The sequence below is a fragment of the Malaclemys terrapin genome, chromosome 22 (genome assembly GCF_027887155.1).
Source record: "Malaclemys terrapin pileata isolate rMalTer1 chromosome 22, rMalTer1.hap1, whole genome shotgun sequence".
NCBI classification, from domain to species: Eukaryota; Metazoa; Chordata; order Testudines; family Emydidae; genus Malaclemys; species Malaclemys terrapin.
The window spans coordinates 9,681,628-9,698,478 of NC_071526.1; the positions used below are offsets into that span (position 1 = coordinate 9,681,628).

Below are 16,851 nucleotides of genomic sequence, written 5' to 3' on the forward strand. Positions count from 1 at the left end.
TTACAGGGGGCCTGAATTTACCTCTTCAGCATTTCGAGCTATACAACCTAACCTTTCCATTTTCTTAATTTCATCCAACTAGTCTGACCTCTACCATCCCTTTCCCTCTTTACCACCACCTCTTTGCCTACAAATTCACCCCAAGAGCTGATGCAATTATTAAAACATACTAATAAGGGGATAGTTGATAGAGAACATCTGCTGGTGTGATCAACTGGAACAACTGTAGGCCCATTAAGCCTCCTCTGTCCGAGTTACTTTCACCTCTGAAGACACTCTGCCAGAAGAGGCTTAATAGCAGAGACAAAGCAAGGCCTGCATCTACCTTTGTGACTGATTCAGAAACACACAGGGTATTTCCTGGGCAGGTGAGTCAGTAAACACTTGATTCCCTCCTCATTGCAAACTACCCTTTGATACAGCTGGGAAGAAAGCAGCATTGAACGAGCAGCGCTCGTCGGAAGATAAAGGGAAGGGATTTTTTGTCTAGTAGCAGGTTGCCAGAGCTCGAGGTTCAAGTTATTTTAATAACCTCACATTGAGTAGAGACTGGTGGTTGAGTAACAGCATGTTTCTCATAGGTTCAACTGGTAAGCCAGCTAGGAAACTAGACCCTCTAAGAACTTCTAATTAAGAGTAGTACAAAAGAGCTGTATCTTTTAATAACAGGTAAAAGATGTGAAAGGAAAAAAATGAAAGTCAGGTTGTTGGACAGCTATTTCACACCAGGCTGAGGTCACTGAACAACCCAAGCACCGGATGCCGCAAAGAACTGAACACCCATAACTCTAGTAGAAAGTCATGGATACCACATCCCAGAAAGCTGTAGAGGTGCTCTCACAGTTTGACATAAGCAGTCAGATATTTTCCTGTAGGAGAGTGGTAGGAAAAAGCCTTGTGACAGATTCTTCTTGTCCTCAGCAACATCAAAATGGTTTGAATTATTAAACCACACAGGAACATTTATAGCCTGTAAACCAAGACGTACATAGGAAGACACCCCTCACATTAGTCAGTGATTCAGAAGTCTGCTGGTGAAGGAAGGCACTCTCCAATCCTGGAGACTATCTACATGCTGCATTCCTAGGACTTTCCCCCAGGAAAGAAAGCAGGACAGGATTGCTACCGTACTAGTAAGGAGGAGACAAAGTGGCTTTCCTGTATAATCCAGTTGCTGGGTAAGCGGTGGAAGGCAGCAGGAAAGTTTTCATCCATAACAAAGAGGATTGTTGCTGCCACTCGGAATGCAAGTGAGCTGTCAGGGCTTTGGCACAGCAGAGGTGGATATTACGAGGACGACATTTCAGAGTGCTCACAACATAAGCAGGGGGATTCAGCATGAGAATAGTGGGCCCTTAAGGTGGCAAGGCCTCTGCCTAGGGCAGGTCACACAAAGCTCAGCTGGCATTGTCACTCTCAGCCACACTGCACTGAGCTGGTGGCTGCAAGGCAGTGCTGAGAGCAGCAGGTTTAACTAGGTGAGCTCCCCTGAGAGAGTTTTAATGGACTCTACTGAGTCAGCTGGAACACGCTGTTGTTTCTCCCTTTTGGTAACAGGGCCAACTCCATTATTTAGGGCCCAGTGCTTCCACAGCAGACGAGGGGGTAGGAGAATGTCTTGGACACCTTCTGAGGGAAACAACTTTGCAATGTTCTCTGGAGAGGGCACATTTCTGGCACTGTACCAGCATTAATGCACTAGGTACAAATATTTCTCAAGGTGGCAAATATGCTTTTACAGGGTGTTTCCCTTGCCAGAAAGGGAAAGGCAGCTCAGGTGCAGTGGAAGGAGTCAGGCAGGTGACCCATAACACCTGGGTCAGTTGTGGTGTGCCGTGTTTTCTCCTTCAGACACAGGCGGCCCTTTAAGAAGAGTTCTATGCTTATGAGGGGCTATTTTACTAATAGGAAGAGTTCCATTTCCTCCCCAGGTGGAAGTAACAGCTCAGTTCCTTCACAGTCTTCTTTCTGTGGCCTGACAGTAGGGCCCTCCCTCCCATCCTTGACTTATGCACAAGCCCCAGTGGCCATGGAGCATGTGAGCTCCCCTTTCCCTGGAGATCTCTCTTCTAAAGAGACAACTCAACTAATCACACATCCTTACACAAGGCAATCGCACTGGCAGGCCACTTTGTCTCCTCCACTAAATGCCCTGGGCAGCCCATCTAGTCTAAACCCCAGCCAAGATATTTTTGACAAAACTTCTGGAGATAAGTGTAGGCAGGAGGTTTCTGTTCCCAAGGTCAGACACATCCCCCACTCTGCATGAGAGCAACAGCCCTTCCCCCACTACTGGATCAAATCAAAGTCAGTGCTACATCTATGGAGGACTATGAAAATAGTCACTACCAGGAGGTCATCTTAGAAGAGCTTCTTTTATAGACACCCCACACACACTGCACTGAGTTTGCAGAAGCCTGCGCACCCTAAGAAGTATAATTAATAGTCATCCCTCCAGTCATCTGCTTCTTTCCCCCGCCCAGCCAAGCACAGTCAATAGTGGGGGGAGGGAGGAGGGAGAAGAGACAGGGGCAGCACAATCCCCTGAACAAATGACACCAAAGAGAACTAGAACAAAACTGTTTAATTGCTTAACCCTTTCTCTTCCAGGGACCAGAGAAACAGAAATATTCTGCTTCTGTTAATGAGGACAGTAAGGCTTGTGTGTTATCTCTACAGCTGCAGGGGCACAGGTTGGGAGACTGTCCTCTTTAATATTTAAAAAGCTATGAGTAGTTGTCTTTGCAACATCCAAAGGAATCTCAGAGGCTCTATGGAGATTCCCCACTGCTAAAATACAAAAATAAAGGAGTAATCTCTGCCTATCCTCGGTTAGAAAGAGTTAACCAAAAAATGGAGGGGCTTCTTTTCAAGGGGAAGGGTAGAAGAAAACAGCAGAGGTAAATAAAGCAACATCTCTTCCCCCGTATGTTTTTCCTTCACCAATAAATATGGAATTTCTCATTAACAAGCGGTAAAGCAGACAATCTGTCCAAAATGAGGGGGTGGGACCAGAGGGACTCCTCTCTTCAACCCCACTATTTCCTTCTTTTTAATCAAAAGCAGCCATAAAAAACAAACAAACAAACAAAAAAGCTATCCACTGCAGAGGCAGGAAGTCTTGTAGCTTTCACACTGCAGCTGGCAGGTAGGAGAGCTACACTGGCGCTCAGAAAAACAGCTGCCCTGGCATAAGCTGAAGGGAAAGAGAAACCCCAGGAGAGCTTGTGGTTCTGTTCTTTTCAGAGGCTCTAGGCTCAGTAGATTTGAGAGTTAAAAAAAGATATTCCAGGAAAAGCTTGCAAAGTTTAAGGAGAAGGAGGAGAAAGAAAGAGGTGTCTATTGGAAAACCTTAGGCAAAAAACTCCAGGCCACTTTAAAAAAAAAAAAAAAAGACACCCCAAACAAGTGAGCTGTTTTCTGCTGCCAATGGATAGTAAACACTGAGGACCTGGGAATTCTGGCATACTGCTGCGGGGAGTAGCCTGTACACAACTAAATGGGCACAACTCTGTGAAGAGGCGCATGTACCAAATTGGTGGTATATTAAAAGGTTAACCTGGCAAGAATGGGAAAGGCATAAGCACCCTCCCCCCCCAAGAGATGGCCTGTCCCAGGAAAGTCTTGTCTGGATGGAAGAAGAGCTGAGGTTACATTTGCTTGGACTATGAAGACCACCTGTCCTAGTCCCCTGAGGCTCTGAAGAGCCCAGGAGCACTCAATCTTCACAGGTGCATCTCCACGTGACCCAGAGACATCAGGGCTGAGCCTCACCTGGGTAAGCTGGAGCAGACATTGGCGCAGCAGGCAGAGACCATATGGTCCCAACTAGCTCCACCTGGATTGCAGTAGGTGGAAGGTTGAGCATTGCTTGCTAGGGGTCTGCTGAACACTACAGTATAGATCCTGGACTACAAAGGGAGCAGGCCCTGGGACACACCACAGACCTCTTTAGATCATACTTGGCTCACCCTTGTTGTACAGGAGGTAGAGTGGGCTGTGGTGGTGGGAGGGAAGCCAGTCACACTGATCAGCCAACACCCAGCCAATCCTCCCTTCAATGTGTGGCAGCGCACAGCCGCCAGAGAAGGAAGGATGGGCCACTCACCCTTCCACAACAGGTACAGGAAGACCAGGGATTCCACCATGTGGGGAAAACAGCCCTAATGCAGCATGCCCATACACACAACCCCCACACTCCTGGGACCAATGGTAGCATATTTAGATCCTCAGCAGCAAAAGGTAAAAGAGTGCAAGAAAGCAGTAAGATCTCCAGGGGCTCTTTGGTTTTAGTTGATAGTCATAAAAAACACAGTTCTACTTGGGCTGTAGCACAGTCGTGCAAGATCAATTGGATATTTACGATTTGGCAAATGCAAGAGGGGACACAGGGCTGAAAATTACCTGGGAAAAGAGTGGACATACAGTGCTATGTTCTAAAGATATGAAGCACCAGTCCTGGCTTTGCAGAGAGTTAGCAAGGGAAAAGCAAGGACTGCTCCTGAGAGGATCACTAACCCACAGTACCCTCCTCTACTCGTTGCACAAGAGGGAGGTCACCACGGTGATGATGCAGGGAGATATCGCCTCAGCTGAGGCCAGGAGTGGAGATTCTGAGTAGCTGACTGCACTAAAATTTCACCTTCTAGAAGCTCAAACTCCAGATGCAATAGTGCATGGCAGTAGCATTCCCAACACTCAGGCATGGGTGCTAGGAAAGGAGAAGGTAAATAGATCTAAAAAGTATTTTGGGTGAAGGAGATGGAAGCTTTGGAAGAGTGTTATTATTAGCCACTTTCCTTGGTAGCTCTGCCCACATTAGTCATCCAAGCCTCATACCCCAGGCCAAGTCTCCTCTCATTACTGCATCTTGACTCTACAGGTTCACAAGCTACAGAGGAAAATAATGGATATTAAAGCTGGGAAGACAGTTCCCCCCCTCCAATTGCATGTACTCAATGTCTCCTTTTACTCATCAACTCAGGTAGATGCCCAGAGACAAGGATTGACCACCACCCATTTTTAAACACAAACAGCCCCTTTCAAGGGGCTTACGGTAAGAGATGGAGACCAGATGAACGCTAGTGAGATGTTCAGTGGGCCAAAGAGATATTCCATTATGACCAACAGTCCCAGACCAGGGCCAGCAGTAGAGCAGCTAAGCCAAGCTTCAGAGACCAATATCGCTGCAGTAAAGTCATTCCATAATCCCTGCCCTAGATTTACATTTTATTTGGGACGTTAAGAATCCTCTGCAAACGCATGAATGTAGCCAATGCCCCTTCTTCCCGCTCACGCTGGAGGAGGTCACCAGTTTATACTGCTCACAGACAACTCAAAATCCCAGCAGGGACTAAATTCCACTAAAGGCAAAACCCAGACTGCATTGCCATGCTGCTCAGTAGTGTGACGAGGAGGAGGAGAGGTGGTGGCGGTGGTCTAATGAGAAGGCCGCTCCTGCCCCTGCCAGCTTGTCCTACTCTGTGCATAGTGTGAAACAGTGCAGTCAGAAAGTTTAGAACCAAGGAAACCAGGTTCCCCTTCAACACAACAATTACAGGAAGGACAAGCCGTTTTGCTTTAGCTGGGCCGGCACTGGACCTGCCCCTCTGAGCTGTCTTCATCATCCGAGCCTCCAGCCCCCCCACTGGTCAGTCCTGTGATACGGTAGCCCATGTTCAGCAACATCACCTCCAGGGGGTCTGCGTTCATTCGTCTCTGGTTAGCTTGGGAAGCGCCTTCCATGTCTTCCACCACACGCCCATTGAGGGTTTCACTCTGCAAACAAGAAAGGAGACCGCTTTGGGAGGGCAGTCGCACGAGGTGGCACTAGAACGGTGATTTTGTTGCTCACCAGAGAGGGACGCATCATCTCTACCGCTCCCTTCTGGAGCCTTAAGCTCAGGTTTTCTGGACTGAAAATTGGGTGAAAGTCATGTCCTACGGCACCACAGACTCACGGGCTGGCCCACTCCCTAACGGGTGTATGTTCACATTACAAGCCCAACAGCACGATGCTAGTAGGCATCCTCTAGTCTGTAGGCCTGTGCTGGGGGAAGATTGTATTGAACTAGGATTTCAGCAGGGGTTGGATACAGTGGCTTAATGACCAAGCCGCTGGCCATCTTGAAAAGAATTCTTTGCCCAGCTGCCTGAACGTAGTTCTACCGCACTGCCTGCTGGCCCTCCAATTGGCTATGCAAGCTGGGGCATCTGAGACTCACAGTTCAGGCAAGATGCACCACGCAGCTGTGCAGCACAGAGCTGCAGTGGGTTTTTTTTTATTTGAGAAGGGGTGAGAAAGAGGAGAAAAGCAAAGGCTGAGGTGCCCATTGTGACAAAGTTCCCTCTAAGCTGCGCGGCCACGCAGCCACCTATTAAGTGCCGCTCAAGCTGCGGTTGGGGGAGAGGCGCCCCAACCCAGCTCCAGCCCTGCCGTGGCCAGGGGAGCGGTGCTCCTCCTCCGGCCGCAACCCAGCTCCAGCCCTGCCGTGGCCAGGGGAGCGGTGCTCCTCCCATACTCCAATCCCCTCATCCCCACCCCTGCCACATGAATTTTGTTATGTGCACCAATATGGAGGTGATGTGTGACACATTGGTGCACATAACGTTCATTCTACACACGGCTGGGAAAAATTAGAGGGAATGCTGCAAGTGCCCCCTCCCCTCCTGGGAAATCCCCTGACATCACCCTTCCTTTGGAAGCATTGAGAAAGGAGGCTTGGTTTAAAAAAAATAAAATAAAAAAAGCCATCCCACGAGTGCTGAAAAAGCAAGACTTGTCCCACGTCAGGAGAGGTGCACTGGCAAAGTCTGGCAAAAAGGAGGCAGGAACCCTTGGAGAGCAGAGCCTGTATTATGCTATGCCTGGTTCTAGTTAGACCTCAGCCTCACTTATGAGCAAAGGCATCTTCCCTCCGTTCCAAGCCTCCCTCCAATACCAGGCCTTCCCCAACTCCCCAGCCCTTGCGTGATTAGCCATACCTGGCCTGGCTCAGAAGAGGTCATCCACAGCCTAACCTGGAGCTCACAGGATGACATTTGAAAATAGGTGCTTTGGCAAGAAGTTGAAAGTTTGTTCTACCTGGGCATCTTTTCACTACTCAGCTACAGACATTTACTCTCAGAGTAATACTGACAGCTGCCAGTGTCATCCATCCTTCTGCAAACTGGAACAGTGAGGCAGGCACAGAGTGAGCCAATGGCAAAGCCAGGAACAAAACCCAGAAATCTCACTCTGAATCCACCCAACTATTCCAGCACCCTGTAATCAGTCTTCATCGTCTGCTTGCATGAGGACAATGGCTTCTGGCCTGGAGTCCTGAAGCCCATCATCCAGGACCTACCTCTTTAGAGATGCTCTGTTACTGCTCTTACCTCTGGCCTTGGATTCCAGAGCCGTACAACTGGATCAATGCCGCTGGTGGCCAGGAAGCAGTAACTCGGGTGGGGCTGGAGACAGTTCACAATAGACTCATCCCCCTGCAGCACCCGCACCAGGTTGGTAGTTTCTTTCTCCCAGATGAAGAAAGACCCGTCGTCTGAGCCGCTGACTATGTACTGTGCGTTGCTAGGAAAGGAAGAACAAAGCGCTCTGCTGAGATCACAGGGTAGTTAGAGAAGCCAGCTGTCATACCTTGAAGGAGAGGGTGGAGGAGGGCTCTGTACTCTATTAGACTGCACACTCATTGAAGAGGTGGCTATTCTAATGGGTTTGAAGGATGAAGGTGAGAGCAGGTAAGTCCATTAGGCTGAGAGGTAGGGAAGCCACTGCCTGGTTAGCCTTATTCCCACCTACACACAAGACTAGCTCAGGGAATCAGCTAGTGACAAGATCCAGCATTTGGGTTTCACCACGCACTTAAACGTTCATCAGCATCTTTCTCAGCATTATACCAAGCAGAGAAATCGCACAAAACCAGACAGACCTCCAGATTCAGAAAGCATTGTCCCAGCGCCCAAAGGAAAGGGACATTTCTAGATCGCAACAAAGGTAGTCTTGTGTGTCATTTCCCTCTGTCCTCAGAACTCATATGGTTGGGGACGAAGTTCTGGAGTACTGAAAGGTTGTGATGAACAGTCATCTGTATGCTGACCTACCATTTAACCAGCGATCCATGGAGGAATGCCACTTCAGCTGTTCCTGCAGTGGTCAAAAATCCCCACAGACCAGAAGCAACAATATATTCTCATTGCCACCCATGCTAGGGCTGCACATCGTGACATAGCCACTGGACAGCAGCACTCTGCTGTTCCGTGCAACTGAAATCCTCCACCTTTACCATGCAAGGTCAACATACCTGCCAAAGAAGTTGGCCTCCTTGATGTCTGTGGTGGTGTTACAGTGGCCACAGTACCGGAATTTGTAGTCGTAGCTGCGTTCCCTCAGCACCATCTCATCATCCGAGATGGAGTCTTTGCGCCCAGTTGCTCGCAGTCGAATTGGCCCGCCCCCTTTCTTGTCTTCAGCTGGAAGGATAAAGAGTACAGAGATATTTTCCTCCTCACACATCACATGCTGGAGCAGAGAATTCTCCAACAAGTTTAGTACTTGTGAGAGGAACTCCGCTGACAGCTCTAGTTGAGAGCGAAGGCCAGTTTATCCAGAGGACAGGTATTTAGAGTGCACGCTTCCTTCTCTGTACCTCAACCCTCTTGCAATACCAACCCTAGAGCTCATGTGCAGCTTAAGACCAAAAGTGATTATAACTCTTCAGATCAAGCTCAATCCAATTTTTGAGGGCAGATGTTCATCTCATAACTACCCCCCTTGGTTGGGATAGCCTCCAAAAACCAAGGATCAAATAAACCATTGGGGGAGATTTTCCCTTGAGGTGCCTTCTGGCCAAGAGGTGAAGGATACTGGCAGGAAGCTTGCACTGAAGCTGCCCATACTGTACCTGTTCTGTGGCACAAGGACGTTCCTCCAGAGCTGTGAATCCAACACTTTATATAAGCACCAATTCATTCTTTGGGACCCTCCCCCTGCAACCTGTAGTCTCAGGAGCACAACCTTCAGGAACCTCCCTTTTAAAAGGAAAGGGATAATTTTTCAGCAAAAAAGGGACAGACCATAAAATACTATGGAACTTAGAGCTCTCTGTAAACAACCAAGCAACAGCTGGAAGTCACAAAACAGCTGGTGCAGTTATGGAGACAGCTTTCAGCCAGGAGATCAAATCAATGTATGGACAAATTGCAGCTCAACGAGCATCACTTCATAGCAGGGTTGTAATTTAGGTCAAGACTTTCTTCCTGAGTTATACCGGAATCCAACCCAAAGGGCTGAGCATTGGCACGCACCGTTATCACTTTTAGAGAAGAGGGCTGCATTGATGTCTCGATCCAGTGCATCACAAGCGCTGCTATGCGCCTGTTCCGGGAACTTCCCTTTGAAGTCATCCAGACACTCGAGCGCTTCTGCCACATACTTCAGTTCAAAGAGACAGCGGGCCAGGCGGAAGTGGGCTTTCAGGTGGCCTGGGTTCAGGGAGATGGCCTTCAAGCAGTCTCTTAAAGCATCATAGTGATCCCCATCCCTGCAGAGAGAAGAACAGATCCTGAAGGGACCTAAATATTCACCACCCTCTTCCAGGCAACACGAGAGCTTGTCATCTACTTCTCAGCTCTCCCTGTACCCGTGGGCTTCCCAAGTATCTCCAACAGCACTTCCTTTCTCACAAGAGCTCTCATTTCATCTCCCAGCGGCTCAGCTCACAGAACTAGGTCTCCGCGCAGAAGAGGGATCACCTCCTGTTTGAAGACCAGGTCTCTAGGGGAGGCAGAGTGGCTGCACAATAGTTTCCTGTGCTACTATTTTAAGTCCTACAGATCAAGTCTCATTGCTGCAAGCTAGGCCGTGGTGGGGATCCCCCATCCCCAAAGGAGCAGTCCCCAGGCCAAGCCTTCAGAAAGGAGCCCTAGGGCACAGATACCTTTCCACGAGCACAGTAGCTCAAGTGTTCCCTCTTGTGGGGAAAACGGTGTAGCAGCACATTTCCCTTTCCAATGGCTGAGTTAGATGCCCAGCAGGGGGATATAAAACCATCAGGATTTTATATTCCTGATGGACATTTATCTCCAAAGTGGCATTCTCCTCCTGCAATTCATGTTCATCCTGTGGTTTTTAAATGTCTTCTGTAACCGACTGGTACCTATTGAGCCAAATCATAACATCCAACTGGTTACGTTTAAAAATATTTAGGCTAAGCATGCTTAATTGCCCTATACCCAAGGTTATAGGAGAAAGTGGAGGACAATGCCAGCCTGTCTCAGCATGCATCCCAGAAGCAGAAGAAACATGACAAACCTTTCACTTTGGTATTTAGTTATATTAGATGTGGGCTGAAGGAGGGGATGAAGCCAGGGTTTTGATTGGGATGGTGGGCAGCAGGATTAACTACACTCCCAAGCTGCCCTCCTGTGCCAGTCTCAGAATTTTAAAAAATAAAGTCTAAGGGATTTTCTTCACGTACAGCGCTACAGCGGCCCAGCTGCAGCGCTTTAGTGGAGATGCTCCTAAGCCAATGGGAGAGCTTCTCCTGTTGGTTGTTAAGCCACCTCTCCGAGAGGCAGTAGATAGGTCAGTGGGAGAAGCTCTCCTGCAGACAGACAGCTTATCTACGCAGCGGTTTATATAACTATGTAGCTCAGGAATATGGATTTTTCACACCCCTGAGCAACGTAGTTACAGATATAGGTCTGTAGTGTAGACCTGGCATAAGGTTCACTTTCATCGCTCAGGAGTGTGACCCCCTCCCCCCTCCACACATACATACTGTTTGGGTTGCAACAAAATCTCAGCTGAACAGAGCGAACTGATCTGCCAGAGCCTGGAACAATCTCTCAGAGAAGCATGAACTGCCCCATATATCTCAGTGACGGGGTAACTCAGGCGCCCCATTTGATACTTTAGAACATTAACATTGTTAGCTCTTTCACTGCTCAAGAAAGTACAGAAGAAAAGAGGGGGAACTCTGAGGCCAGCTCTACCTATAATCAGTATAACTACATCACTCAGGGCTGTGAAAAATCCATATCCGAGTGATGTAGTTATACCAATCTACCCCTCCATGTAGACAGTGCTATGATACAGCTACCACCTCTCCAGGAGGTGGATAAACTATGCTGAGGGGAGCAGCTCTCCTGTCGGCATAGAGCGCCTTCACTTAAGCGCTACAGAGGCACCAATGCAGTGTTTTAAGTGTAGAACTGCCCTGAGCAATTCCTCATTTTGGCACCACGGGGGATAATAATATAATAATTAATGGAGATATCCCATCTCCTAGAACTGGAAGGGACCTTGAAAGGTCATCGAGTCCAGCCCCCTGCCTTCACTAGCAGGACCAAGTACTGATTTTGCCCCAGATCCCCAAGTGGCCCCCTCAAGGATTGAACTCACAACCCTGGGTTTAGCAGGCCAATGCTCAAACCACTGAGCTATCCCTCCCCCTCCCCATTTGTTTTTCCCTCTGCTATCGATGAGTCAAGCAGGCTGTTTGGGCCCCAATGAATGGAGCCATGCCCAACGAGCCCAGTGAGCACATGCACTTTTTTTGAACATCTGCACAGTCTGCAAGCAATGTCTTGTTTTTGAGGACTCATGTGGGTGGAACTCGGAAGAGCATGGTTATTTCCCCCTCCCCCATCAACTTGACCCCTGAAGGAAGATACGTGTGTGATGAGGCCACCAGGCTTTAAGGGACGAGCCCAACCCTAGAAATGTCTTTTGCCATTCCTGCTATAACAACATAGCACTGCCCACAAGAGTCCTATTCAGCCCGGAAATCCAAATCGAGCGAGTCACAAGAAGATTGCGTGGGGTAAAGCAGTCTTCTCTCTACAGAATGGAATTTGAAAGCATGTCGTCAGCCCAGAGGCTTTTTATTTATGGAAATATATTTGCAGACCAACAGTTCAGCCAGCTGTATCATCACCTGCACCTTCTACTGCAAAGAAAAAATCAAAGCACTTTGCAAACATTGGGTTCATTTCAGACTGTGTGTAAACAATGAAGTTGCACCTGCCTGAATTTAGCCAGTAAGTGTCAACTCATGTGAGGTAGGTGAATACCGGTCCTACGTTACAGCTGGAAGGGTGGGATAGCGAGAGGTTAAGTGGTTTGTCTGTGAAATTAGTGGCAGAACCAGCATTAACACAAACCCAGTACTTAAACACTTTTATACACCTTCAGAAGCACCAGACCATCAATCCAGCCGTGTGGATGCAGACTCCCCTGCTCAAATCAGGTCTTTAAAAAACAAATTTTCTATTAGGCAGCTGACGTCCAAGAAGAGACTTGACCACAGGCAAAGCTTTAAGTGAAATGGAGACAGAATGTGGCTTTCTTGGTATTTTGAAGAGTTAGTTCTGCTGTTAGCTACTTTGACACACCCAAAAAGACTTCGGTCTTCACTGTCAAACTGGCAACAGCCAGACAGATTGGGTATCAAGAATTTGCTATTCTAAAGCAGCAGCTTCCTTCTCCCAGAGTTACAAGATTTGACATCATGTGATCTTAAAAGCTTTAGATATAAAGTGGTTTAATTACGGCCAGTGAAGACTGCTTAGGAAACTTTGCCTGTAAGTGCAAACTGGGACATTTTCAGATTTTAAGTGGCAGAGAACATGTGTGTTTGAAAACCAGCTATTGAGCACGAACAGTAGCTTTAGGGAGGAGTGGGGGCAGGGCCGGCTTTAAACCAATTGGGCCGATTCCCCAGAATGGGGCCCTGCGCCTAAGAGGGCCCCGCAATGTCCGGGGCTGCCGGCGGAGCGGGGGGGGGGAAAAAAAAAAAAAAAGCCACATCCTGCTTCTCCCCCCTCCCTCCAGCACCGCCATACAGCTGATCAGCGCAAGCCTGGGAGGGAGGGGTGAGGAGGAGGAATGCAGCGTGCTTGGGGAAGAGGCGGGGCCAGGGCGGGGATTAGAGGAGGGATCCAATGGGGCAGGGAGGGGGCAGAGTCGGGGCGGAGGGAGGGGGCGAGACAATTTGCGTCCCGGCGTGGGGCCCCGCACCTGCTAAAGCCAGCCCTGAGAGAGAGAGAGAGAGAGAGAGAGAGAGCGCGCACGCGCGCTTCTTTCTGTACCTGCCCATTGTTCATTAAGAGGGAGGCCAAAGTGAGGCCCACAGAGTTCTATAGCTTGGCTTGCAGCTGCCCTCACCTTGTCCTCCATACCTCATAGCCCAGGGAGTTAACATGTCCCAGCATGGGCTGAGGAGCCAGGCTACAATGCATTGTCTCATGTGAGACCCCAGCCTCCATTTGTGGGATGGTGGTAGCTGCCCTTGGCAGGAGAAAAGGAGCCAATCACCACATCCTTTGTGCTCCTGGCAAGTTACTAATATATCCTTAAGTGAAATTCAAAAGATTACTGTGACACTCTGTGCCTCAAAGTAGCACCTGGGAACCCCCATATTCACGGTCATATGATTAGGATAGGTTTTGTACAATGCATGCCTTGTGAGGTATCATTTAAAAAGTCTTGATCTGCTAAACCCTAATAGCCTGTTGGACTGTATGTACTATCATTGTAGGTGAAGTTATCAAGTATTGGTATATGTGAAATGTGAGAGATTGGGAGATGCCCACAGCCAGCCTTTCCGTTGCAAGAAAGGAGGGCCAGACAGGCATTGATGGCCCATCAGAGAGAATCCACTCTCCCAGAAGCTTCTCAGAAAATGCATGTAGGCAACGAAAACTGTCTGGCTCCCAAATCACAGCAAGGATCTTTCTAGCAGCTAGAAGAAGGTATAAAAAGAGTGAAGCTGTAGCCCACAAAAGCTTATGCTCAAATAAATGTTAGTCTCTAAGGTGCCACAAGTACTCCTGTTCTTTTTGCGGATACAGATTAACACGGCTGCTACTCTGAAACCTATAAAAAGAGAGGCAGTGACATCATCACTTGGCCTCTTACGACTCCCCTGCCCAATCTGAACACCTGGGAAATCATCTGGAAGATAAAGACTTTGAACTAGGGAGATTGGACCCCCTTCCAGCCTGGGACCAATCTGTGTATTGAGGAACTGTAAGTGGTTTGTACCATCTGTTAGGGTAAGAGACTGTTTGAGTCAAATCTTGCTTAGTCAGTTTCAGTTAAAAATAAATTTGCAGTCTAAACTCTAATTTCTTAAGTAACCAAATTTGATCTCCATGACTACTACTTATAATCACTTAAAATCTATCTTTCTGGAGTTAATAAATCTGTTTTAGATAAAATATAAAACTAAGTGTTTTTAGTTGAAGTGCTTGGGGAATCTCTGGTGCATGTCCACTTTCCTATGAAGAAATGGCAAACTTATTGAAGAGTTTGCGCTGTCAAAGGGAACCTTGAGCAGTGCAAGACGATATATTTCTGGGGTGCAAGGCTAGGGAGTGGGGGGGAATTGGCTGAGGCCCCTCTATTGATGGGTCCTGAGTGGCTGCGTGATCATTCATGTAACTCAGCTGGGTGTGTCCCTGCCTGTAGATTGCTGTACAATTGCAGTGCCCATCAGCGGCTTGTAGCTTGACATTAGCACCATAGTGCGAGACACAGTCCAGGCTGGTGGGTTTGGTGGGTTCAGGCTCCAGGTTGGGGACCTTGTAACAATTACATATTAAAGAAACCTGCTGGAGCGTTAACTATTCATCTTCTCACCAGAAGAAATATCCTGCTGTTCACCTTCTAGCGCTTAGCACAGTATAGTTTCAGATGTGCCAGCCAACACCACTTCTTTAGTAAAGGGAATCATTTTTCCTAACACCTCACTAATGAAGTTTGCCCTGATGCTCAACCTATGTTTTCCCTTTCACAATTCCCTCCCATTGCATCACCCTAGAGTCTTCTCCCTCCTTGACTTTTACATCCTTCTGAGGCTGCTCCCAAACCTTTGTTCCTGTCTTTGCAATACCAACCACTGGCCAGCTACCAATGTTCAGATCAAATTGATGGCAGTTCTTCATCTTGGCAAGAAGGTAGGAGAACTCCTACCAGGAGGGAGTTTCTCACAAAACAGCAGTAGATGTAAGAGATCACTGCTATTTTACATATGCTGATAGTAAGTCATTATCCAATGGTCCTACTCTACTCAAGGAGAAAGAGGGAGTGAGCGCACACGCACCTAAAACAGCTTTGCCATATTTTGTGTGAGCAGCTCTGGCTGTTGTCAGAAGGGACGTTAACTGTTGCAGATGCTAGAAGTACGCATTCAGCAATGTGCCAGACACAACCTTCGGTAGTGCCCAAAAATTAACCATAACTCTGCAGTGTTACTGAAAGGATCCCAGGTAGTTTCCAGTATGGCAGACGTGCCCAGTCCAGGTAGTATATGAATTAATACACCTCACGTTAGATGTGCTCTGGGTACATCTGCCAGTGTGGTGATTTGGACTAAGCTAGCAGTGGGAGCAGTTACAACCAACCTGCAGGGGGTCTTAACTTTCAGGAACGTAACAAGGATTGAACCAGATGAGCAGCATAACCCCTACCTGGTCAGGGGATAAATGTCTACAAATCCTTCCACTGGAATGTTCCCTATACCAGATCACAGAGCTATTGATGCTGCTTGAGACACATGGGTTTTTTTATAATGTTCTAAAGAAACAGAAAGCTACCTAGATTGTACCAGTGAGCAATGAAATGCATCTCATGCCCAGACACCATCTGCAACCTGTCTCTAACATACACAATTCTGTGATTAACCCATTCTAGGTTTCACAGTATCCTGCAGTAGGTTTAATCCGATTAGATGAGCCCCACTCTGCACAAATGTGGCTAGGAGCCCTGCTGTGAGCAATGGGGCCCATGAGAAAGGAACTCAATGGGGTTACACCCAAGTCTGGAGCCCATAATTTCGTATACCTAGCAGTACTGATGCCCAAATCCTGTGGTACACTACGTTTGACAGCACACACTCATTTCGTTAGCCTTCCACAAAAGGAGTCCAGCTTACTTACCACTTGCGCTTCATGTAGGCAGCAGCTCTGTTTCCGTACAGCATGGCGTTGTTGGGGGCTTTCTGAACTGCTCTGCTGTACAGCTGGATGGCTTGAGTCCACTGCTGGCATGCAAATGCCTCATTGGCTTGCTGTTTAATTTTTTCCAGATATGGAGGCAGCTCAATCTGGGGACTGTAGGGAGAGACAGGTGTGGGGTTACAATCACTATGGTAACACTGAAGCGATTCAACAATTTGGTCTAGTTAAAAGTCTAATAGAAGAATTCCATTACACTGAGAAACAAAGGAACAGAGCCCACCACAGTCACATCAAGGGTTCATCTTGTCCAGTATCTGACAGTGGCCAATACCAGACGCTTCACAAAGGTGCATAGGTACAAGAAAACACCTGAGCTTAGGGAAGTTTCCTTAGAAGCCCTGTCAGCTAGGAGTTGGCTTATGCCCTGGAGCATGAAAACTCCCATCTTTTTTATTTTAACACTAAGTAATGTAACAATAGGTGCTTTTGTTATCCGTGTGAAGTGTTTAACTCTTCACTGAACTCTACTAGAATCTCTTTGCTTCAGTGATACTTTGCAGCGGCAAGTTCGACAGGTTGTGTTGTGTAAACAATATTTCTTTTAATCAGTTTTAAGTCGGCATTCAGTTACACTATTATTTTTTAAAGAGTCAAATAAGCCAGCTCACGTGGCGGCACTAAGTCTCTTGACATTTCAGAGATTTCTGATCAATTAGCATCTTAAGCTAGAGGAACCCCCAAAAAACCAGACATGTTAAACTTCAAGTCTGCCTCTGCTTCCCCAACTACACTTAGTCCTTTAAAAAAAAAAAGAAAAAAAAAAAAGAGAGGAGTAGATATTGGTACTGGCAAAGAACCATTCAACCCGGTCACCAGTTCAAATCCAGGCCA

At 47.7% G+C, this 16,851-nt stretch overlaps 1 protein-coding gene across 3 annotated transcripts in view; it reads right to left on the reverse strand.

Moving 5' to 3' along the window:
• Positions 1 to 2,569: 2,569 nt before the first annotated feature.
• The window catches only part of WDTC1 (WD and tetratricopeptide repeats 1), a 42,621-nt gene continuing 28,339 nt past the window's right edge, over positions 2,570 to 16,851 (reverse strand). For all 3 annotated transcript variants that reach the window (XM_054011556.1, XM_054011557.1, XM_054011555.1), the window contains 5 exons: positions 15,940 to 16,113; positions 9,304 to 9,539; positions 8,301 to 8,469; positions 7,378 to 7,570; positions 2,570 to 5,778 (listed from right to left, as the gene is read on the reverse strand). In XM_054011556.1, the coding sequence (XP_053867531.1) occupies positions 5,581 to 5,778; positions 7,378 to 7,570; positions 8,301 to 8,469; positions 9,304 to 9,539; positions 15,940 to 16,113 (970 nt within the window). In that variant the 3' untranslated portion in view covers positions 2,570 to 5,580. The remainder of the gene's footprint in view (positions 5,779 to 7,377; positions 7,571 to 8,300; positions 8,470 to 9,303; positions 9,540 to 15,939; positions 16,114 to 16,851) is intronic.